The sequence below is a fragment of the Elephas maximus genome, chromosome 4 (assembly GCF_024166365.1).
Source record: "Elephas maximus indicus isolate mEleMax1 chromosome 4, mEleMax1 primary haplotype, whole genome shotgun sequence".
NCBI lineage: Eukaryota > Metazoa > Chordata > Mammalia > Proboscidea > Elephantidae > Elephas > Elephas maximus.
This window is the reverse complement of record NC_064822.1, coordinates 68,995,177-69,021,909: the sequence shown is the minus strand read 5'-3', so window position 1 is coordinate 69,021,909 and position 26,733 is coordinate 68,995,177. Positions and strand designations below refer to the sequence as shown.

General features: G+C 34.8%; 1 protein-coding gene across 3 annotated transcripts in view; it reads left to right on the top strand.

Annotated features, from left to right (window-relative positions):
* LOC126075190 (NKG2-C type II integral membrane protein-like) overlaps positions 1–23,257 on the top strand; it is an 80,391-nt gene extending 57,134 nt beyond the window's left edge. For 2 of the 3 annotated variants that reach the window (XM_049882491.1, XM_049882490.1), the window contains exons 3-6: positions 10,508–10,582; positions 11,553–11,704; positions 21,720–21,820; positions 22,981–23,257. In XM_049882491.1, coding sequence (XP_049738448.1) covers positions 10,508–10,582; positions 11,553–11,704; positions 21,720–21,820; positions 22,981–23,098 — 446 coding nt within the window. In that variant the 3' untranslated portion in view covers positions 23,099–23,257. The remainder of the gene's footprint in view (positions 1–10,507; positions 10,583–11,552; positions 11,705–21,719; positions 21,821–22,980) is intronic. The other variant, XM_049882492.1, reaches the window with a different exon arrangement.
* Positions 23,258–26,733: the final 3,476 nt, after the last annotated feature.

Sequence of the window (26,733 nt, the reverse complement as noted above, 5' to 3'; positions counted from 1 at the left end):
CCACAGGAAGATCACCCAGGAGCAGAAGCTCGAGAGAGAAGGACCTTCTGCAGAGTTGCCAGAGAAACCATTCCCCTAGAGCCAGCACCCTGAATTTGGGCATCTAGATCAACTCGAGGGCACTGGGTGTTTACTGGGTTAGACCTGTGAGAAGGAGCCCTGGTGGTATAGTGTTTAGGAGCTTGCCAGCTAACCAAAAGGTTGGCAGTTCAAATCCATCAGCCACTCTATGGAAACCCTATGGGACAGTTCTCCTCTGTCTTCTAGGGTCGCGTGATTTGGAACTGACCAGACCGTACCTAACAACTGTGAGAAAATAATTTTCTGTTTATTAAAGCCACACACTTGCGGTATTTCCATTATAGCAACACTAGATAACAAAGACACAAGGTATAGGTCAATTCGACTTCATTAAAATTTTTAAAACTTCACTGAAATGGAAGGAAAAGTCAAATATATCAGCCAAGTCAAAGATGAATTCTACTTGAGAGAAAACATTTAAACGGTTATAATAACAAAACATGAATATGCAGAATATTGAAATAAAACATTCTAATCAATAAGAAAAAGAGAAAATAAATAATAATCTGTAGTGTGAGGGTGGGGAGATGGTTATAAGTGAACAAAACTAATAAATGTTAAAATGCAAAATATAATACGTGAAAAGATGCTCACATTCACTGGCAATTAGGAAATATTTTTATTATGTAATGGCATCACATTTCAAGTCTAATAGGTTGATACAGATTTTTGAAAATCTGAGAATTTAATAATGTTAGCATAGAAATAGATTAAAAAGATTCATGTACTGTTGGTAAAATTTTAAAATAAGAGTAAAATCAAACTTTAGCCTTCTTTACAAATTATCACTATGTACCTTAAGGAGATTCTTGTTGAGATCCAAAAGAAAGCATGTACGAGTAAGTTGTTACAGCATTCTTTGACAAAGAAAAAAAAAGAAACTATAAATATAAGTACATGGGTAATTTCTTATAAATGTAAACATTACTGATCTACCTTCCTTAGCATGTACAATTTCTGTAAAATCTTGAGGGAGAAAGATATTTATATCCCCCAAAATTTGATAAAAATATTAAATAATATCTTTATACATCTATATGCACATATCTGTGTGTGTTTACACTATATACATATAAACAACATAAATATGATATGTAAATATATAAATTACTGTAGAGAGTATTTACATATTTATATGCAATCCTTCAAAATTATACTCTCAGGGTTGAATTTTTTCTTAAGTTCTTTCAGCTTGAGAAATCCCAAGCATGTTCTTCCCTTTGGTTTTCTCACTGCAGGTCTTTGCACATTTCATTATAATACTTTACTTTGTCTTCCCGGGGCCCCACTTTGAAATCTTCTGTTCAGCTCTTTTACTTCATTATTTCTTCCTCTTGCTTTAGCTAATCTAAGTTCAAGGGTAAGTTTCAGAGTCTCTTCTGACATCCATCTTTGTCTTTTCCTTCTTTGCTGTCTTTTTAATGACTTTTTGGTTTCTTTGGAGGCCTAGTGGTACAGTAGTTAATAGCTCAGCTGCTAACCAAGCAGTCAGCAATTTGAATCCACCAGCTGCTCCTTGGAAAAACTGTGGGGCAGTTCTACTCTATTAAAGTTTGCTATGAGCTGGAATTGACTGAACAGCAACGGATTTGTTTTTTTTCTGCTTTCATCATGTATGACATCTTTTTGTCATCCCACGGCTTGTCTGGTCTTCAGTCATTAGTGTTCAATGTATTATATGTATTCTTGGCATGATCTCCAAATTCAGGTGGGATATACTCAAGGTCGTATTTTGGTTCTTGTGGACTTATTTTAATTTTCTTCAATTTTAACTTAAACTTGCATAGGAATCATTGAGTGTCTTCACTGTCAGCCCCTGGCCTTGTTCTGACTGATGATATTGAGCTTTTCTGTGGCCTTCCTCCACAGATGTAGTTAATTTGGTGCTTGTGCTTTCCATCCAGTGAGGTCTATAGATATAGTCACTATTTATGTTGTTGAAAAAGATATTTGCAATGAAGAAGTTGTTGGTCTTGCAAAATTCTGTCATGCAATTTCCAGAGTCATTTCTGTCACCAAGACCATATTTACCAAGTACAGATCCTTCTTCTTTGTTTCCAACTTTGGCATTCCATTCTCCAGTAATTATCAATGTATCTTGAATGCACATTTGATCAATTTCAGACTGCAGAAATTGGTAAGTATCTTCAGTTTCCTCATCTTTGATATTAGTGGTTTGTGGGAAAATTTGAGTAATAGCCTTATTAACTGATCTTCTTTGTAGGCATACGGATAATTTATTGCACTTCAGGATAGATATCAAAATGTTCTTTTTGAGGATGAATGCAACGCCTCTTCAATTTGTACATTCCCAGAAGAGTAGACCATGATTGTCTGATTCAAAATGGCTAATACCAGTCCATTTCAGATCACTTATGCCTAGGATATTAATCTTTATGCATTCCATTTCATTTTTTACAACTTTCAATTTTCCTAGATTCATACTTTGTACATTCCATTTTCCAATTATTAATGGAATTTTTGCAGCTGTTTCTTCTCATTTTGAGTCTTGTCCTATCACCAAATGAAGGTTCTGAAAGCTTGACTCCATCTCTGTCATTAAGGGTGATTCTACTTTGAGGCGGCAGCTCTTCCCCAGTCGTTTTTAGAATGTCTTCCAACCTGAGGGGCTTATCTTCTGGCAGTATATCAGACAGCGTTCCACTGCTATCCACAGGTTTTCATGGGCCAATTTCTTCAGAAGTAGACCACCAGGTGCTTCTTCCTAATCTTAGTCTGGAAGTTCAGCTGAAACCTATTGACCATGGATGACCCCACCTGTAATTGAAATACACGTAACATAGCTTCCAGCATCACAGCAACACACAAGCCACCACAGTAGGACAAAATGACAGATGGGTTGTGCATCTGTATAAGAATTACTATAAATATGTTATTCTTCTCGGGTAATAAGAATCCAAAAAGATATGTTATGATTTTTTAAAGTTCTGATATTAATACAGGTTATATTTTGTCTCTGCACTGGGGTATGCAAAAATAATAGATTTTCATTAATTATAAAACTAAGCAACGAATTTTCATAAATAAAGATTGCATAAAGGTATTCCTTTTTGTTTAACAATAAGACAAAATACTCTTTTAAAAACAGTAGACCATTATATATTCATTGCAACCTGGTTAAGGTATTGCCACCTAACTGGCACTGTAATTGTGTCTTTAAAAGGCCATTCCATCTTTCTTTCAAGCCAGCTGCTTCAGGATGATGGGGAACATGGTAAGACCAGTGAATTCCATGTGCATGGGCCCATTGCTGCACTTCATTTGCTGTGAAGTGAGTCTCTTGATCTAAGGCAATTCTGTGTGGGATACCATGTTGGTGGATAAGGCATTCTGTGTGCCCACAGAAGTATTGCATGCTGGGAAGGCAAATTCACATCCATAGCGTCTATTCCAGTTACAACAAAATGCTGCCCTTTCCATGATGGAAGCAGTCCAATGTAAGCAAACTGCCACCAGGCTGCTGGCTAACTACCTCAGTGAATAGTGCCATAACAAGGACTTAGTGGTGGTCTCTGCTGCTGGCAGATTGGGCACTCAGCCGTGGCTATAACCAAGTTGGCCTTGATAAGTGGAAATGCATGTTGCTAAGCCCATGCATAAGCTCCATCCTTGTCACCATGGCCACTTAGTTCATGAGCTAAATTAAGCAATGATAGGAGTGGCTGGAGAAAGAGGCTGACTGGCATCCATACAACATATTATCCTATTCATGGTATTATTAAAATTCTCTTCCACTGAGGTGACCGTTGGTGATCATTCACATTGGACACAAATATATTCATGTTTTCTGCATAATCAGGGAAGAGATAGATCCACTTACCTCTCCCCCAGACTTCCCTTACCAGTTTTCTGTTTTGCTATGCTGAAAGAAAGCTCACCAAGGACAAAATTTTTCTCAAAATATACAACAGATCTACATATAGTTCTAATTATATAAACCTTTTAGAATTAATATAGAATTTATTAGAAGAAAATATAGAATTAAATCTTTGTGACTATGTTGGGCACTGGTTTCTTAGATATTACATAAGAAGCTTAAATGCTAAAAGAAAAAATAAATTGAATTTCATCAAAATTATTGCTTTATTGCCTCAAGAATACTTGTAGAACTAAAAAGACAACTGACAAGATGAGATAAAATATTTTCAAATCAGGGAAATGATAAGCAAATTGTATCCAGACTATAAAAACTCAATAATAAAAGACTAATAACTCAATGTAAATATGGGTTTTGAATAGACATTTTTCAAAAAAGTATATAAATGGCTAATTAGTACATGAAAATATGTTAAGCATCATTAGTTATCAGAGAAATGCAAATCCAAACCAAGATGTCACTTCATACCTAATAAAAAGTCAACCCTATTGCTGTTGATATACAGTGACCCTAAAGTACAGAGTATAACTGCCCCATACGGTTTCTAAGGAGAGGCTGGTGGATTTGCATTGCTGAGCTTTTGGTTAACATCTGGGCTCTCAACCACTGTGTTGCCAGGGCTCCTCATAGGTAATACCAAAACCAAAAACTAAACCCATTGTTGTCTAGTCAATTCTGACTCGTAGTGACTCTGTAGAACAGAGTAGAACTGCCACATAGGATTTCCAAGGAGCAGCATCTCTGGGTGAGTTTGAACCTCCAACCTTTTGGCTAGTAGTCTAGTGCTTAACCTTTTACACTACCCAGGAAAAGCCTTTAATATATGTAGGATTGTTCAATTTTCTATTTTTCGTACTTCATTTTGGTAATTTTCATTTTCTCAGAATTCTGTATTTCATACAGACATTAAAATATACTTATAATATTTTCTTATCTATTTAATATCTCTAAGAAACAAAATGGTGTTCCCATTTTTATTCCAGATATGTAAATTTGTCCTTTCTCCACTTTTTTTCCTGGACTGTCTTATACATGATTTATCAATTTTAATGTCTTTTCAATGAAAAAAATTGCCTTGTTGAGCCTCTCTATTGTAGTTTTTGTACTTTGTCATTTATTTCCACTTTTTATTATTTTTTTCCATCTACTGCATTTTGATATAATTTGCTTTTCAATTTCTATCTTTTTGGATGCGTGCTAAGGCAATTGACTTTATGCTTTCTTTTCTTCTAATGTATGTATATGGCAACCAATTTTATAAGACAATTTTGATATGTTAATTTTGTATTATTCATGTAAAAATTACGAATATGTACTGTGATCACTCTTTTGACCCATATGTAATTTATAAGATATAGTTGAATGAACAATCACGTAAGGATTTTCAAAATATTATGGTTGATTTCTATTTTAAGTACACTGTGGTTAGAGAATTTGTTGTGATGCTGGCAAAGTTCTAAATCTGTGGTTGAAATATAGTTTTGCAAAAGAGGAATGGAATTTTAAATTTCATTTGTTTTAATTGATTTAAATTTAAATTCGAGTGTCACATTTCAGGTTCCAACCTGTTAAATTGGGTAGGGACTACTGCATCAACAACACTATTCTATATATTTTAATATTTGTATTCTTTGAAATATGAATATACAGTGTATTTTGGGAAAAGTTCTATGTGGACTTTAAAATTCTGTGAATCCCGTACTTGTATGTATTGTGTCCATGTACGCGTAAGTGTTGTTAAATGTCTGGTTTAAATCCTTCTATAAGAGTTAATTGTAATTAGATAACTCTTTTAAAATAATTGTTGAACATGACTTTATGATTGTATTAGAAAGACATTTTTACTTGGACCTGAATTCTAATTTAGCCATCTCCTGTTGGATATTTGTTGTTATTAGTTGCCTTACAGTTGATTCCAACTCAAGGCGACCTCATGCGTGCCCTACGGGGTTTTCATTACTGCAACCTTTCAGAAGCAGATCACCTGGCCAGTCTTCCTTGGCACCTCTGAGTGGATTCGAACTGCCAACCATTTGTCTAGTAGCTTAGTGTTAACTGTTTGTGAAATCCAGAACTCCTCTTTGGACACCGAGTTCTGCCATTATCATAAGTAGTCACAGACATCTATCTTTTGATAGACATACATACACACATTTACGTCATACAAAATAAATTCTAATTACTTCCATAATTTTGAGTAATTTTTATCATGACATTATAGTTTATGAGCATAGATTTTGTTAAGTGCAAATGCCCAAAGAATCAACCCACAGTAGTACATATATCAAAGGACAAGATAGATAACATCATTTAACTGAAGACACCAAAAGTGAACGTCTGAGGAATAGTAAACATACTAACTTCAATTTAAAAAGAACAGAGTAGTGAACTTTACATTATTTGGTATCTTTGGGGAACACTTTCTTCTTTTTAATGAGATAATGTGTGTAATAGGAAGAGAGGAGATTATATAGTTTTTGAAAATAAAACAAAATATAATAAATACAAATAAATTCATTTCTAATACATATAAAAACATACATGCACATACACATAAAGGCATATAAGATTATTAATCTAGTTTATGATAATATAGTGTTGTTGTTAGTAGCCATCAAGTTAATTCTGACTCATGGTGACCCTGTGGGTTCGGAGTAGAATTGCTCCATGGAGTTTTCAAGGCTGCAACCGTTCAGAAGCAGATTGCCAGGCCTGTCTTCTGAGGCGCCTCTGGATGTAATATGTAGAAAAGAAGAATGCAATACCCCAGTTTTGCCATTTATTCTCAAAGTTGGACTTAGACATCTAAGAGAGTGTTAACATGGCCTCAGTTTTAATAGTTTGTGGTTCAATGGAAACAAGCTAATTGCATGTGTGGTCAAATCCTCTAAATGCAAAATCTTATAGAAGATGAGAATGATTTATCAAAAGCACTTTAAGAGGGACAATCTACATGACATATTTAAAGATCTACTTTGTCCTTTCAATAGGAGCTCAACATCTCCTATGTTCTGGAGGTGTGTGATGAGATAAAATGACTTCAAAACAGCCCAAGTGTGAGAATTTCCTGCTCAAACATTAAATAACACATTGATGAGCCACCTACCTTTTCGTATCTTGCCTCACTCTGAGCCCTCACAGGAGAGTCTGTGAAGAGCACAGATATTCTTTGTGCTTTTATGGGATTTATGTCTTTAGATTTCCCCTTCTACTATCTAGCCATATTGGCCCCTGTAGGACATTAACGAGACCTTCCCACCAAAGGATGCGTGACTTTCTGATGGAGAGAAAGTATGTACCACTGCTCTCCTCTCTGTCTTCTAGCCCATCTCATTTAGTGGGAGGTCATAATTGCTGTGCATGATTCACTGAAGTTCTATTAATGTACAATAGAATCTCTGTAGAACATAGGAGTCAGAGTATAAAGTAAGCCAAATATGAAATATGTTGGAGAATTTCTTAATTTATTCAGATTATTACAGGTTGAGAATTAGTAAAGTGTACACACACACACACACATTTAAGTTTGTTAATCAACATAATTTAAAGTGAAATCCCTTAAGCATCATGACAAAGAACAATTAATTTTGGATTTTATAATTGGTTCAATGAGTGTCTTTGTGTATAATAGTGTAATATTTTATGTTTAGCCCAGTGTTTACAGCTAGCTTCTTAAAAAAAAAACAAACATATTAATTGGATGATGCAAGGCCAAACATAATTCCTCTTTCAATTACTTAGATTATATACACACAGCTTTACTTTTTTTAGAAAAGGATGATGTAGCTTCCACGAAATCCTAAACTAAAGATAATAATAAATATCAAAAGACTTAAACTAATTGAAAAAAAACACTGGAAAAAAACCCACAATGTTATAAGAGAATGCTGTCTAATGCGTTACTTTCACAATTTCTACCTGATATGAATCAGGAGCAATAACAAGAAACTGCAGCTAAAATAATAATTCAAACATTCATTATCTATTCAGAGCTGACAATTGCTGGGTTGAGAGTTATGTAGTTATATGCACTACATTTTATATATTAATATTTTTTTATTCCCATTTTAGATTAGAACATTAAATTACTAGACATTAAGTACCTTAATAACGGTCACACATTGTAAGTTTCAAAATGAGAATTCAATTCTTGATCTTGCTGACTCCAGAGTCCAGTGGGGAGATTATTAAGATACATTACTGAATTATAGCAATTACACAAGTGAAGGAACCCATACGGACTGTGACAACCATACGATCTTTTATTGAAGCTTGAACCAACCGTGTTCTGCCATAAACAGTAGGCACTTTTATTTATCAATTTGTGGTCTCATATTTTGGCAATTTAATCAATTGCCAATAATTTTTGTATAAGAAATATATTTTTTAAATTGTTTAAAATGGTGTTTCCAATATTCTTTAGGTTGTTGATAAGTTCATTGTGTCATATAGTTATTCTGACATATATTTCCTTAAATATGCAGTGATATCTCAGAACTCTCCACCATTCATTAATAAGAAAGAGATCATATAATAGCACTTCATCTCTTTCTAATAAATAAACATAAGTCACTAAACTAATGTAATTGAGCTCAATAAATTCTTATATGTGCTAACTTTGCAATTCTCACTTCTTTGGAGCACTCAGTCTTTCACCATTATTGTATCACAAAATTTTCATAAAGTGATGCATCATTTTTTTTTTTTAACAAATCAGTAATTTAATTTTTAACCCAGGTATTATAATTGTTTAAAATATTTCTGTGGAATATGACTTTTAATAAGTAAGGATATTCTTATTTATGAACATCTTTATTCTTCAATGGAAACCATGGTTAAGAGTTATGGCTGCTAACCAGAATGTCAGCAGTTCGACTTATTCTACCATGAGACATTTTTGTAAGGCATTACATAAATTAGAACCAAAACTTTAGGGTCCTGGCTGCAAAGTGAGCACCGATACTTACCCTCCCTCCCCACCTAGTTTGATTTTGCCATACATTCAGCATATAGTCCCTCCCTAAACACAGTTTCTCATAGAGCACAGACCTTGACATGCCTCAGCTGCAGAGATGAATAATCAAACAGTAACCTACTCAGAACTGAATCTGGCCAAGAACCCAAAAAGGCAGCAAATCAAACCCAAGGATGCTGATAGCTCCATTTCAATCACTGAGCAGGAGATAACTTATGTGGAATTAAACCTTCATAGTGCTTCCCAGGATCTTCAGAAGAAGGACAAGAGTTTCCACTGCAAGGGTAAATCATTTAATCAGTTCTCAATATAACTACACTTAGATGTGTAGTTCTAGGGCAGAGATGTGGGGAAAGAGTGAAGATGAAGACATGGAACAAGGTTAGTCAGATGAAGGGGGTGGGCTCCCTATTTTTCATTTGTGAGTGTCCGACCTGAAATACAGATAATCATATTCTACTATGAAATCTGCAGATTAATTCTATTCAGGCAGTGTTAAAATTTGTAACCTTTGATGAACAACTCATGGACTATTATCTTACTGAAAATGCAACGGTATATTCTGAGAGAAAAATTACAATGGAGAATGTGGTTTCCATGCCCAGTATTTATGTATATGATTCCCTGTGCATATGGGTTCTCTTGTATATAAACATTCTAAACTTTGGCTCCATCTGTCCTTTCTCAGTGTTCCCATTTCTCTCTCTGTATGTCTCCCATTTCCTCCAGGGAAGCTCATTGCTGGAATCCTGGGAATCATCTGCACTGACCTGATGGCCAGTGTAATAACCGTGGCAGTCATAGTTGTTACTCCTTGTAACTTTTTAAAAGTTTATAAGGGAATATTCCCTTTAAAGGTTTGAAAGTGCCTCTGTGTATTTCATAATATTATGGAATAGAACTCTCATTTTAACATATGCATTTATGTGATATACTTGCCAAGCTTTTTAATCTTAGTAAATAATGCTTCATCAATGTGAACTAAATGTGGAAAAGTTACTCTGAATTTTTCAAATGCATGAATAACAGAATGGTTGTAGAGACTATATGGTTTTAATTCTAAATGTGTGTATTCTAAACATGTTTAAAAAAAAACAAAAAATAAACCAGTCCCCTCGAGTTGATTCCGATTGATAGCGACCCTATGGGATGGAGTAGAACTGCCCGATAGAGTTTCCAAGGAGCACCTGGCAGATTCGAACTGCCGACCCTTTGGTTAGCAGCCGTAGCACTTAACCACTATGCCACCAGGGTTTCCGAATATGTGTATGTGTATATATATACATGTGTGTGTTTTGGTCACATCTCAAAGACTTACATTGATAGGCTGAAAATACTTATTGAGAAAGACAAATTAATATTTTCAGGTAGTTAAATCAAATACTGTAAGAGGTGGTGAAATTTCTCCACTAGGCTGTCCAAATATTTTTTCCAAAAACCTTCATAACTTTATTAATTTTTGTTGATAAAATAATTTTAATATACATTATTATTATTTTAAATGATATCCACATTTCAAACTAGGATACTAAGATTATTATCATTTATTACAGAAATATTAATCCCTTTAATAATTACTGCAGCCTTTCTAGCTATTGGAATGCTGGAAGTGAATGGAACCCAGAAAGGTAAGTAATAATTTTAAAAGTTCTGATATAAACCAAAACGAAACCTGTTGTCGTTGAATTGATTCCGGCTCATAGGGACCCTACAGGACAGAGTAGAACTGCCCGCATAGGGTTCCCAGGGAGTGGCTGGTGAATTTGAACTGCTGGCCTTTCAGTTAGCAGCCAAGCTCTCAAACACTGCACCACCAGGGCTGATATATTGAGATTATATTTTGTCTCTATTTTAGCTCATGATGAAGTAATAACAGATTTTTTTAAACCTTAAAGAATACAGCAATAAATTTTCATATACAAAGATCATGTGAGGAAATCCTTTTTGTTCAAAAATTAGAAGAAATATTGTTTAAAGATCACTATACCCTTCTTTTAACAATTGCCTCAAATTTCCTTCTGCTTCTATAAAGATTAAACCAAACCAAAAAACCCCATTGTGGTCGAGTGAATCCCACTCATAGTTACCCTATAGGACAGAGTAGAACTGTCCCATAGAGTTTCCAAGGAGTGGCTGGTGAATTTGAACTGCGGACCTTTTGGTTAGCAGATGAGCTCTTAACCACTGTACCACCAGGGCTTCGCATAGAAAATCCCTGTGAGAAAGTTCTACTGTGTCTCATAGGGTTGTTATGAGCTGAAAATCGACTTGATAGCACCTAACAACCACAACAGCATAATGTGATAAGAAATAAATAACTTTACTATTCTAATAAAGTAGTTTTGTTCTGTGATTTTCAGGACATAGGATAGATATTTTATTTTTTTTTTGGTTTTTAATGGTACATAAATTAGAGGATGGGAGGCTGACCCTTTCTGTGTGTGTGCATGTTTTTTCATATGTATATGTGTATGTAAGTGAATGAGATGGCATCTATAGGTTATGCAGATATGTGCTTATGCCTATGCAAATATGTCAACTAATTTATATTTTTTAATTCAAATTGTTTCTGGATAGTAATTCATATTCTTTTTTCAGCATCTTATTGTGGCCGTTGTCCGGAGGACTGGTTATCCTATTCCAACAATTGCTATTATGTTAGCAGTGATAAAAAAACCTGGACTGAGAGTCAGATGGCCTGTGCTTCTAAAAAATCTAATCTGACTAATATAGATAATGAAGAAGAAATGGTAAGATTTCAAATATTTGAAATATAATATTAAAAGGTATAGCATACAAAAAGAAATGTATGTAAAATATATTTGAGTCAATAACAAGTATTTATCAAGAAACATTACTGACATGCCTTATGTTACCTATGCATCTTAAAGAATACAGATTTGCCTGCTTTGCAAACTTATGTAAATAGAATTATACTATACGAAGTGTTTAGTGTCTTACGTATTTCAATTGATATTGTGTTTTTAGGATTCATCCATATTTTTGTCCATGTTGTTGTTAGTTGCCCTTGAATTGGCTCTGATGCATGGAGACCTTACATAGAACAAAACAAAACGTTGTCTGGTCCTGTGCCATCTTAATGACCATCGGTAGGTTTGAGTCTATTGTCGCCCATTCATCTCATTGAATATTTTTCTAATTTTCATTGGCTTTCTACTTTACCAAATGAGATGTCCTTTGCTAGTGATTGGTCTTTCCTGATGACATATCAGAAGTAAGCAAGCCAAAGTCTCATAATTCTTGCTTCTAAGAAGCATTCTGACTGTGTTTCTCTTAAGACCAGTTGGTCCAAAATTGTGCTCTATTTTCGAGGCTATGTAGCACTCCATTGTTTGACTTGACAATATTCATTTATGTTTTATACCATTAATGTACATTTGTTTTTTCCATTTCTTGCTATTTATGAAAAACAATGCTTCTATAAATTTTTTTTCCTAAATTAATAAACCTAAATATATCAAAATTGTGAAGATTAATCACAAAATGAATAGACACACGTAATTGCAAATCACGTCAAGAAATAGAAAATGCCAGCTCCCTCCCCACCCTATTAGCTCTGTCCCTATGCCTGCTCTTACCACTTCTCCTTCTTCTTCCCAAACCATTACCCTGAGTTTTTGAACTTTATATAGATGGAATCATACAGTATACATTTTTGAATCTTCTTTCATTCACATATGGCGTTTGTGCATTTAATCCATGTTGTTGTACTTGGTTGTAGTTTGTTCATTTTCACTGCTGTGTTATGTAAGTAAACCCACCAAAAATAAATAAATAGAAAAACCTAACCAGCTGCCGTGGAGTTGATTCTGATTCATAGAGACCCATGTGTTTCAGAGTAAAACTGCTCTTCAGAGTTTTCAGTAGCTTTAACTTCCAGAAATAGGTTGGGAAGCCTATCTTTCGAGGTACCTCTGGGTGGAACTGAACCTCCAGGCTTTCCATTAGTAGCCAAGTTCTTAACCATTTGTACCACTGGAGGTCCTTTTTTACATGAATAAACATTAGTGAATAGAAATTTAGTTATTACGGAAATATTTAGCTACTATTTAGCTATTATGAGTAATTATTCTCTAAATATCTTTCTGGAAGCCTTTTGTCCACATATTACCTGGATTCACAGGAATGAAATTGTAGTGTCGTGCAGGGTTATAGATATATGTACATGTCAATATTTTTAAATTATCCCAACTGTTTACTAGTTCATATGACACTTACAGGTATTATCTAACAGTCTTTGAACCTGTCACTAGATCCATGTCCTCATTAAAACTTACTACTATGAAACATTTTCATGTAGAAGTTTTTATTGTTATATAATAGTAAAGTTATTATATTAACAGACATTTTCCTAATTATTAGATTGAACACATTTTAATGTGCTATTAACCACTAGAATATCTTCTTTTATAAGGTGCCTATTCATGTCTCTTGTCTATTTTTCCTCTGTGATTGTCAGTCTTTTCCTGCCAATATATTCTTGACATAGTTTTGTTATGATTTATTTTTCGATCCTATAACTTTATAATAGTTTCATTTTTCTCTGTGGCTTATATATTTACTTCCACGTTGGATTTTTTTTTAATGAATAGAATTTATCAGTATTGATATAGTCCAATTTCTCATTTATAGTGTTAATGCTTATGTTGGAGTTCTTTTAGTAATTAACCAAATTTCAGTTTATATAATCTACTAAATTAATTTGTAGGTTTTAAATTTTATCTTTATTTTTTTAATTTTTTCTGAAAATGTGTACCTATTACATTTAGATGTATTGTTAAATGCCAAAACACTGCCTGGTCCTGTGCCATCCTCACAATATTTGTTATGCTTGAGTCCATTGTTCCTGTCACTGTGCGAATCCATCTCATTGAGGGTCTTCCTCTTTTTAGCTAACCCTCTACTTTACCAAGCATGATGTCCTTCTCCAGGGACTGGTCCCTCCTGACAACATGTTCAAATTTGTTTGAAACCAAGTCTTGCCATCCTTGCTTCTAATGGGCATTTGGCTATACTTCTTCCAAGACAGATCTATTTGTTCTTCTAACAGCCTGTGGTATATTCCATATTCCTCTTGAATGCCATAATTTAAAAGCATCAATTCTACTTTGGTCTTCCTTGTTCATTGTCCACCTTTCTCGTGCTTATGCAGCAATTGAAAACACCATGGCTTGAGTCAAGTGCGCTTTAGTCCTTAAAGTGACGTGTTTGGTTTTTAACACTTTAAAGACGACTTTTGCAGGAGATTTGCCCAATGCAATGCATCCTTTGATTTCCTGACTGCCGCTTCATGGGCTTTGATTATGGATCCAAGTAAAATGAAACCCTTGACAACGTCAATCTTTTATCTGTTTATCATGGTGTTACTTATCGGCCCAGTTTTTATATATTGGTCCAGATGCATGATCTATTGGAATTTAATTTTTGAGGTGCTGGTAGAGGCCTATACTTTTCTACATCATTATCTAATTGAGTGAGCATAATTTATAGTAAAAATGACCATTTATCCATTCCCCTCTGTGCCACCTTTGTCATAAATCAAGTATATCAATGTACCTTTGTGTATGTGGATATGCTCCTGGTCACTACTAGGTTTCACTCTTCTATTTTTCCTTGCATCAATATGACATGGGCAAAATTACTAAAGCTTTTTATTAATTCTTTATATTCAGCACAGTAGTATTTTCCTTCAAGATTTATCCACTCCTTCTTCTACATTTAGCCCTTTCAATATCTGTGTAAATATTGTCAAAACACATGCTCTGTCTTTATTAAACCCACTGCCGTCGAGTTGATCCTGACTCAAAGCGACCCTATATGACAGGGTAGAACTGTCCGATAGAGTTTCCAAGGAGCACCTGGCAGATTCAAACTGCCAACCTTTTGGTTAGCAGCCATAGTACTTAACCACTATGCCACCAGGTTTTCCATTAAAAGTTATGTTAAATCAATAGATTAATTGTTGCAAATTGACATCTTAATAATGTAATATCTTAACCTGGTGTTATCCTCCTTTTTTTTCTCTCATTACTTTTCTAGTTTTGTGTACAAGTCTTGAAAGTTTTTTTTTTTTTTTTTTTGATTTGGCTCCAGTTATCTTTTTTATATCCTTTTCTGATGTTTCTAATTTATCACTCTGCAAATGATATGTGTATCCAACACACTTTCTGAGCACACTTATTAGTTCTATTAATTAGTCTTTAAATTCCTTTTGAATATCTACACACAAAATTAATCATGTGTGATGTGTCATTTTTGTTTCTTCTGTTACAATTTATGCCTACTTTACTGTTTTTTTGTTTATTATACTTGAAAGACTGCCACTTTAAAACTGAGGAAAAAAAGTGATATTGATATCATAGTCTTATTTACTTATGTCAGAGTAAAAGCTTTAATCATTTCATCACTGGATATATATGTTGTTGGGTTTTTTTTTAAAGATAACTCCATCAGAATAAGGAAGTTTACTTTTTCTCCCTTTTAAAATCATTTCTTGAGATACACTTGATATAAAATAAACTGCATATATTAAATCATATAATGTTTTAAGTTTTGTTATATGTATATACCTGTGAAACCATCACTTATGGAGAATGAATGCAACTGTTAACCTCAAAAGCTTCATTATGTGTCTTTGTAGTCCCTTCTCCCACCCTTCACCAATCACCAATTATAGACAATCACTTATCAACTTTCTATCACCATTGATAAGATGGAATTTTCTAGAAATTCTTTTTATATTGGGGTCATACATTTTTTTCTTATTTCTTTCATTTAACATTATTATTTTGAAATTCACCCATGCTGTAGCATGTTTCAATAGTTTATGATTTTTATTAATGAGCAGTAATTGTATGTTTATACCACTATTTGTTTATCCATTCCACTGTTAGTTAACATCTGATGTGTATGTCAAGGTGATGATTTCATCTGTTCTTTTTGTGTTATTTTATCAGTGAGCCATACTTCATTTGCATTCAACTGCCCAGATTTTGCATGCACAGTTCAAAGATTTTGACAATTGTATGCATCTATAAACACACCACCCCAGTCAAGAGAATATTTCCTTCATTCCATAAGTGCTCACTTTTAGCCTTCTGATTTCCAACATCATAGCTTAGTTTTTCTTCTATTAATGCTTCACTTCACAAGTGAGTATATATTCCACAACTTGTTGATTGAGTCACCTGTTTATGGATATTTGAATTGTCTCCAGAATTTTTCTATTATGAAAAAAAAAAAAAACTACTATGAAGAGTCTTGTGCAAAAAGTTGTGTGTACATACATTTTCAGTTTTGTGAAATTCAAGCGAAATTGCTGGCTTATAGGTGAATTGTATGTTTAAATTTAAAATGAAAACTTGGCAGAATATTTTCAACATGTTTGCACCATTTTCCCCTACTAAAATTGAGAGTTTCGTTTGATCTAATCCTTGATAAAAATTTTCTAGATGTCTTTTATTAATTAATTTATGTTTTGAGTGATCTTTAGAGCTTTCAACAATTTCTTTTTACCAAGATTGCAGAAATTATTAGCATACAGCTGTATATAATATTTTACTATTAATTTTTATATAAATAATATCTACAGTTGTTGATGTTGCTGTTGTTAGTTACCATCAAGTGACCTCCAGCTAATGGTGACCTTATGCATGTAACAAAATGTTGCCCGGTCGGGTGCAATCTTCATGATCCTAAGATTGTAGTTATGTCCCCTCTTTTCACGTCATCATATATTTTATGCCTTCTAGCTTTGTATTCATCTTTCTGGTTGGAGATTTATCAATTTAATTAATCTTTCCAATAAAGTGATTTGGGTTCATTTATTTATTCTGTTTTGCAGTTTTCATTTTCATTAATGTGTGCGATAATGTTTGTATATTTTTCCTGCTATATTTGAGTTTAATTTTCTCATCTCTTTCTATTTTCTTGAAGTTGAAGTTAGATCATTTATTTCAGACCTTTTGTATTTAATAACATAAGCATCTAATGTGGTAAATTTACCTCTTGGCACTGCTTTAACTACAATTCACAAATTTTGATATGCTGTGTTTTCATTTCATTTCATTCTATTCTTTCTTCTTTTCTTTTCCCTAATTTCTTTGTGACATTCTCATAGACCTCTTGGGTTATTTAAATTCTTCACATACCCTGCTTTATTATTAATTTCTGGTTATATTGCTTTGTATAAAAAGAAAATATTTTGTATGATTTCAATTAAAATCTTTTTTCTTTTTCTTTTTTTATGGACCAATGTATGGTCTATGTTGGGGAATACACTATGTGCATGTGGAAAGAATGTACATTATTTTGTGTGTGGCATGTTCTATAAATGTCCATTAGGTTAAGATGGTTGAGAGGGATGCTCCAGCCTTCTATTTACTTAATGGTTTTCTGTCTCCATGTTCTACTGAATAGAGAGACGAGTACTGATGTGAACAGTTATAATTGCTGATTTGTTTTTTTACCTTCAACTCTATCAGATTTGCTTTATGTATTTGAAACTTTGATGTTAGGTGCATACATCTTCAAAACTATTTCGTCTTTTTTGATCAGTTGACTCCTTAATCAATATATAATGGTCCTCTTTATCGCTTGTAATTTCCTTGCTCTGGATAATACTTTGTTACATAATGTGTTAGTTATTAGGGCTGCTATAACAGAAATACCACAAGTAGATGGCTTTAACAAGCAGAAATTTATTCCCTCACAGTTCAGTAGGCTACAAGTCCAAAATCATGGCATCTGCTTCAGCAGAAGGCTTTCTTTCTCTGTCGGCTGTGTAGGAAGGTGCTTGTTGTCAATCTTCCACTGGTGGAGGAGCCTCTTAGTCCAGGGAACCTGGGTCCAAAGGACATGCTACTCTCCTGGTTCTTGTTTCTTGGAGGTATGAGGTCCCCTTGTCTCTCTGCTTGCTTCTTTCTTTTATATCTCAAAAGGGAGTGGCTCAAGACACCATCCATCTTGTAGATTGAGTCATACCTTTTTAACATGACTGCTACTAATTCCATCTTATCAATATCATAGAGATAGGATTTACAACACATAGGAAAATTATATCAAATGACAAAATGGTAGAGAACCACAAAACACTGGGAATCATGACCTAACCAAATGGATACACATATTTTTTGGGGACACAATTCAATGCATGACACATAGTAACATAGCCATTGAAACTTTTTTTATCGGATTAGTGTTCATATGGCATAGACTTTCAATTAAAAATAAATTAGCTATCGGATCTATATTCATATTCACTCCAAAGAAAAATGATCAGACAGAATGCAAAAATTATCAAAATTTGGCTGAAGATAATACAAAATCAATTACAGTTGTACATTGACAGGGAACTGCTGAAAGTTTAAGCTGGATTCAGAACTGAATGAGGGATATCATTGTTCATGTCAGACGAATTGTTGCCAAAAGCAGAGGTGACTAGAGTGATGTTTACCTGGGTTTTATTGACTATTCAAAGACGTTTGGTTGAGTGGATGATAACAAATTATGGTCAACATTATGAAGAACAGGAATTCCAGAACATTTAATTGTGCTCATGCAGGACCTAAACTGGATTAAGAGGCAGTCATTCAAAAGAACAAGGGGATACTCTGTGGTTCAAAGTTGGAAAAGTTGTGTGGCAGAGTTGTAGTATCCTTTCACATTACTTACACAGTCTTTATGCTGAACAAATAATATGTGAAGTTGGACCATATGAAAAAAAAATACAGCATCAGGATTGGAGAATGACGCATTAACAACCTGTGACATAGCCTTGCTTGCCTAAAGTGAAGAGGACTTGAAACACATATTGAAAAATGTTAAAGACTATAGCCTTCAGTATTGATTACACTTGAATGTGAAGAAAATGAAAATCCTCAAAACTGAAACAAAAAAACAACATCACAATAAATGGCAAAGAAATCAATGATTTCATTCTACTTTAATCAACTGTAAATGCCCATGGAAGCGGCTGCCAAGAAATCAAACAATATATTGCATTGTACAAATCTGTTGGAAAAGAACTCTTTTAAATTTTAAAATGCCAAAATATTACTTTGATTTCTAAGGTGTTCCTGACCAAAGATATGGACTTTTCAATTGCTCCGTATCTTCAACCAGAAATCAAGAACTGCAATTTATAAACTTGTCAAAGACATACTTAAATTGATACTCTAAGTCTTTCGGTTTAACATCTCTAGTTTAAAATCCTACCTGCAAACAGTTAAAAGGGGTGAAGTTGAAAAAATTGTGCTTAAACAAACCTTTATGTGAATATAAGTTTCCTAAATTTTCACTAAAGGAAAGCGAGAAATCATGAAGTGAAAGAACTGAACAGAAAATTTCAAACGGTGACCCAAGAAGACAAAGTATTATAATGAAATGTGAAAAGACCTGGAGATAGAAAACCAAAAGGGAAGAATACACTCAGCATTTCTCAATTTGAAAATACTGAAAAAAAAATTGAAGTCTTAAGTTGCAACATTGAAGGATTTTGTGGGCAAAATATTGACTGACTGAGAATGCGTCGAAAGAAGATGGAAAGAATACACAGAGTCTTTACACCAAAAAGATGTGGTTCATTTCAACTATTTCAGGAGGTAGCATATGATCCAGAACCAATGGTATTGAAGGAAGAAGTCCAAGTTGCACTGAAGGCATAACAAATTATATATAATATTGTGAAGAATGGGAATTCAGAACACTTAGTTGTGCTCATGCAGAACCTGTACACAGAGCAAGAGGCAATCATTCAAACAAAACAAGGGGATGCTGCGTGGTTGAAATCAGGAAAGGCGTATGTCAGAAAAGGGTTCTACCCTTTCACCATACTTATTTAATCATTATACTGAGCAAATAACCTGAGAAGCTGGACTATATGAAGAAGAATGCAGCATCAGGATTGGAGGAAGACTCATTAACAAACTTTGATATGAAGATGACACAGTCTTGCTTGCTTAAAGCCAAGATGGCTGAAGCACTTACTGATGAAGACCAAAAACCACAGCCTTCAGTACAGATTACACCTCAACATAAAGAAAACAAAAATCCTCACAATTGGACCAATAACCAACATCATGATAAATGAAGAAAAGATTGAAATTATAAAGGGTTTCATTTTACTTGGATCCACAAGCAATACCAATGGAAGCAGCAGTCAGGATATCAAACAGCATATTGCAGTAGGCAAATCTGCTGCAAAAAACCTCTTTTTAAAGTGTTAAAAAGCAAAGATGTCACCTTGAGGACTAAGGTGCCTGATCCAAGCCATGATGTTTTCAATCACCGCATATACACGAGAAAGCTGGATAATGGGTAAGGAAGCCCAAAGAAGAATTTAGGGTGAATTAGGATGTTGACAAAGTATATTGAGTATACCATGGACTGGCAGAAGAATGAACATATCCGTGTTGGAAGAAGTACAGCCAGGATGGTCCTTAGAGTCAAGGATGACAAGGCTTCATTTCACATACTTTGGCTTTGGACATATTATCAGAAGGGATCAGTCACTGGAGAAGGACATCATGCTTATTAAAGTAGAGGACAAATGGAAAAGAGGAAGACCCTCAAGAAGATGCATTGATATAATGGCTGCAACAATGGGCCCAAGCATAACGATTGTGAGAACCGGGCAGTGTTCCGTTCCCTTGCAAATACTGTCTCTGTGAGTCCAAACTGACTCAACAGCACCTAACAACAACAAAAACCCAAAATCAATGTATTTTTTGCTTAGGAGATGTTTTAATGATATAGCTTTACAATGTTTTAAAGGAAGATAAATAATCTTCCAAAATGTTTAGCAGTTAGGCTTATAAAAGTACAGCACAGCATGTGGCTTAGATTGCCTGTCTTTTGCAGAAGCGGTCTCAAGATTATTTCATCCCAATTTCGCATGAATGGTATTAGCTGTTGCACATATCACTAACTTTTAGAGAATTTAAATTTTATTTTGAGATAATAGTAAATTCACACGGAGTTATAACAAATAATAGAGATTCTGTGTACTCTTCACACAGCGTCTACAAATGGTGTATCCTGCAGCACTACAGTACAAGATCAAAACCAGAACTTAAGTTTGCCATTTTATTTTTTTTCAGGTTGTTGTTCTGCTTATATTTTTGTCTTGTCCTTTCTTGCCTACTTGTGGGTAATTTGAGCATTTTTAGGATTTTATACTATTTATCCACAGTGGTTTTTACTCTATTTCTTTGTATAGTTTTCTCACTGATCTGGCTATTTTGACATTCAAATGAAAGTTTTCAAAGTCTACTGGTGTCAATGTTTTACACTTTCCGTAAAGTGTGAAAATCTCACTCTCATTAAAATCCCTGTTGCACTGTGGTTAAGTGCTAGACTGCTAACAGAAAGGCCAGCAGTTCAAACCTACCAGCTATGAGTTGGAATTGAATCCATCTCAGTGGGTTTTTTTTTTTTTTTTTTGGTATGCTAGTTTATTGTACCCTGGCAGCTATTAAGTTACATGAATTTAAACTTTTTTAAGTAAAACTAAGAGAATAAGACTCTTAAGTATTAATATTTAGATAGTTTTGAATGAAAAGCACTTTTGTGAAAGTTTTTGACAAAATGAAATCGATTTTCAACTTAATATATTTTTAGAGTTAGAATCTAGTACTTATATCTTGTTTTGAAAATTAAAGATGAAGTAAAACTCTACCTGCCTGTTTTAAAGTAATAAAAGTTTTTATAATGGTTATTAAAATAATTTTCTTTGTTTTATGATAGAAGTTTATAGCATTTCTATCATCTCTTTCATGGATTGGGCTCTCTCGGAAAAACAGAGATTATTCCTGGTTATGGATAAATGGCTCACCTCTCTACAAAGAGTAAGTTTTTTCTGAATGATGTTATATAGAAGAAGAAAAATACAAAAAAGAAAAATTCAGATAAGTAATATTAATAAATGTGACTAAATTGAATTATAGACGTAGAATTAAATTAAAAGTTAATGAAATGTTTAAGTATATTTTAGTTAAGAATGAAGTACTCGGTGTTCGAAATAATTTTTACTAATTTTTTTTTACTGTGCTTTAAGTGAAAGTTTACAAAGTCAGTCTCTCATACAAAAATGTATATACACCTTGCTATGTAAAAAAAAAAAAAAATTTTTTTTTTATTATGTACTCTTAGCTCCACTCCCCCTAATGAGATAGCACACTCCTCCTCTGCACCCTGTGCTCCCCATGTCCATTCAACCAGTTGCTGCCCCCCTCTGCCTTCTCATCTTGCTTCCAGACAGGAGCTGCCCACATAGTCTCAGGTGTCTACTTGAGACAAGAAGCTCACTCCTCAACAGTATCATTTTCTGTCTTATAGCCCAGTCCATTCCCCATCTGAAGAGTTGCCTTCAAGAATGGTTCCAGTCTTGGGCTAACAGAAGGTCTGGGAACCGTGATTTCTGGGGTCCCCCTGGTCTCAGTCAGACCATTAAGTCTGGTCTTTTTAGGAGAATTTGAGGTCTGCAACTGACAGTTCTCCTGCTCCATCAGGGATTCGCTGTCGTGTTCCCTCTCAGGATAGTCATCGATTGTAGCTGGACTTCTTCTAGTTCCTCTGGTCTCAGGCTGATGTAGTCTCTGGTTTATGTGGCCCTTTCTGTCCCTTGGGCTCATATATACCTTGTGTCTTTGGTGTTCTTTATCTCCCTTTGCTCCAGGTAGGTTGAGACCAATTGATGGCCACTTGCAAGCATTTAAGACTCCAGATGCCACTCACCAAAGTGGATGTAGAATGTTTTCTTCATACATTTTGTTATACCCACTGATCTAGATGTGCCCTGAAACCATGGTCCCCAGACCCTTGTCCCTGGTGCTCTGGCCTTCAAACTGCTTGGCTGTATTAGGGAAAGGTCTTTGCTTTTGATTTAATTATTACTAATATTTTATGAGAAATGTCATTACCCATTCTTATAACATACTTCTAGTATTGTTGCATGGAGGATTATCACATGAAATATAATAGGCTTATGTATTTTTATGCATTATAGGTTGCTAGACACGTCAAATAATACATACAACTGTGCTATGCTATTCTCGTCTAATCTTCTATCAGACAGTTGTGGATCTTCAAAAACATACATTTGTAAGCATAAGATTTTGAGTTGAAATGCCTGAACTTGGAGTCCTTCAAGTATCTTCATATTTCATGAAATGAAAATAATATGATGGCAAAAGTCTTATAATCAATTACATTATTTGTTCAACTGGAAGCTCCACAATTGGAAACCCCCGGAACTCACTCTATGTTCTTCTTTGCTTGGCTGATAGTCATCAGTACCCTTTTCTGTAATAAAATGTAACCTTGAGTACAATTTTCTTGTGTTTCTTGAGTCTTTATATTGTTAAATATGTTTACTTATTTGCTTAATTTTGTAACAAAATAAAAATACCTAAAGTATTGTAGTTTTATAAGGAATCTGAATATCTGGTTACATGAGTGCTCAAATTTTTTATTCTTTTGCATATTATTGGTCATTTCCATTTCAATACAATTTTTAATATCACTTTAACAGTTTCCACAATGAAAACTCTACCGGTGATTGAGACTTCTTGAATGGTGGAGTAAAGGACTCTGTCAATGTCCTCTTTGAAAGGAAGAAAACACTGGCAAGAAATTGTCAGATTAACTTTGTCAAGACTCTAGGAATTAAACAAAGGCTTGAGAAACTATAGAAAAAAAAAATTTATTCAAGAAAAAATGCTGAACCTCAGTAAGAAAGATAGTGTCTGTGGCATTTTAACTTGGCCTCACACCAGACACCATCTCTTCAGCTCCATGATATTCATGAAAACTAGCAGCTATGCCACTTCTGAAGAGGAAGACCAAGTTTTGTGGTTAAGAGTCCCATAACCACAAAATTGTCAGTCTTTGGCCTTTTTCATAGCTCCATGGAAAACCCTATTCACAGTACATTATGGTTATTTGACATGGACAGAGCTAGGCGTGTGGGAAAATTGTTTACCAGAAACAATCAACAGCAATTGTTTAACATTACAGCTACCTGAGGCTACAGTACCAGTTGGGGCCAAAAGAGCCAGATGAAAGGTTAAAACAAAGATGTAAGGAACAAGATGTTCAGAGGGAGCTTTGAAAAGCTCGCAAAAGTGCCTGGGTATGTAGAAGGCTGTACCGTTGTACAAAAAAAAAAAAAAAAAAAAATTTGATCTCCCACATTGTTTCTATTGTAAAGGCCATATTTTCCAAATAGTGACCCTTCTTCTTTGTTTCCAACTTTCACATTCAAATCACCAGTATTTATAAGTGCATCTTGATTGCATGTTCAATCAATTTCAGACTGAAGCAGCTGATAAAAATCTATTTCTTCATCTTTGGCCCTAGTGGTTGGTGTGTAAATTTGAATAATAGTCATATTAACTTGTCTTCCTTGTAGACGTGTGGATATTATCCTACCTCTGACAGCGTTGTACTTCAGGGTAGATCCTGAAATGTTCTTTTTGACAATGAATGCAACACCATTCCTCTTCAAGTTGTCATTCCCAGCATAGTAGACTATATGAATGTCTGATTCAAAATGGCCAATACCCGTCCATTTCAGCTCATTAGTGCCTAGAATATTGATGTTTATGAGTTCCATTTTATTTTTGGTGATTTCCAATTTTCCTAGATTTGTACTCTGTACATTCCAGGTTCCGATTATTAATGGATGTTTGCAGCTGTTTCTTCTCATTTTGAGTTGTGCCACATCAGCAAACGAAGGTCCCAAAAGCTTTACTCCATCCATGTCTTTAAGGTCGACTCTACTTTGAGGAGGTAGTTCTTTGCTAGTCATCTTTTGAGTGCCTTCCAACCTGGGGGGCTCAACTTCCAGCACTATATCACTGCTATTCTTAAGGTTTCCACTGGCTAATTCTTTTCAGAAGTAGACTGCCAGGTCCTTCTTCCTAGTCTGTCTTAGTCTGGAAGCTCAGCTGAAACCTGTGCTCCACGGGTGACCCTGCTTTTATCCAAATATCGGTGGCATAGCTTCCAGCATCACAGCAACATGCAAACCCTCACAGTGCAACAAACTGACATTGAAAATATCTTCTTTCACCAACATAAACGGCGACTATACACATGGACCTCACCAGATGGAACGCACAGAAATCAAATTGACTACATCTGTGGAAAGAGATGATGGAAAAGCTCCATATCATCAGTCAGAACAAGGTCAGGGGCTGACTGTGGAACAGACTATCAGTTGCTCAAATGCAAGTTCGAGCTGAAACTGAAGAAAATCAGAGCAAGTCCACGAGAGCCAAAATATGAATTTAAATATATGCCATCTGAATTTAGAGACAATCTGAAGATTAGATTTGGTGCACTAAACACTAGTGACTGAAGACCAGCTGAGTTATGGAATGACATCAAGGGCATCATACATGAAGAAAGCAAGAGGTCATTGAAAAGACAGAAAAGAAGGAAAAGATCAAGATGGATGCCAGAGGAGACGCTGAAACTTGCTTAGGAGCATTGAGCAGCTAAAGCAAAAGGAAGAATTAATGAAGTAAAAGAACTGAACAAGATTTCAAAGGGAGGCTAGAGAAGAGAAAGCAAAGTATTATAATGACATGTGCAAAGAGCTAGAGATGGAAAACCAAAAGGGAAGAACACACTTGGCATTTCTCAAACTGAAAGAACTGAAGAAAAAATTCAAGCCTCGAGTTGCAATAGCGAAGGATTCCATGGGGAAAATATTAAAACACGCAGGAAGCATCAAAAGAAGATGGAAGGAATACACAGAGTCATTATACCAAAAAGAATTAGTCGATGTTCAACCATTTCAAGAGGTAGCATATGATCAGGAACAGATGGTACTGAAGGAAGAATTCCAAGCTGCTCTGAAGGCATTGGCAAAAAACAAGGTTCCAGGAACTGATGGAATATCAACTGAGATGTTTCAAGAAATGGATGCAGAGCCGGGGGTGCTCACTTGTCTGTGCCAAGAAATATGAAGGACAGCTTCCTGGCCAACTGTCTTGAAGAGATCCATATTTATGCCTATTCCGGAGAAAGGTGATCCAACCGAATGTGGAAATTATAGAACAATATCATTAATATCACACCCAAGCAAAATTTTGCTGAAAAATCTTTCAAAAATGGCTGAAGCAGTACATCGAAAGGGAACTGCCAGAAATTCAGGCCGGTTTCAGAAGAGGATGTGAAACCGGGGATATCATTGCTGATGTCAGGTGGATCCTGGCTGAAAGCAGAGAATACCAGAAGGATGTTTACCTGTGTTTTAAGGCATTCGACTGTGTGGATCATAACAAACTATGGAAAACATTGTGAAGAATGGGAATTCCAGAACACTTATTTGTGCTCATGAGGAACCTTTACATAGATCAAGAGGCAGTTGTTCGGACAGGACAAGGGGATACTGATTGTCTAAAGTCAGGAATGGTGTGTGTCAGGGTTGTATTCTTTCACCACACCTATTTAATCTGTATGCTGAGCAAATAATCCGAGAAGCTGGACTGTATGAAGAAGAACGGGGCATCAGGATTGGAGAAATATGTTATGCAGATGACACAACCTTGCTTGCTGAAAGTGAAGAGGACTTGAAGCACTTACTAATGAAGATCAAAGACCACAGCCTTCAGCATGGATTGCACGTCAACATAAAGAAAACAAAAATCCTCACAACTGGACCAATAGGCAACATCATGATAAACAGAGAAAAGATTGAAGTTGTGAAGGATTTTATTTTACTTGGATCCACAATCAACAGCCATGGAAG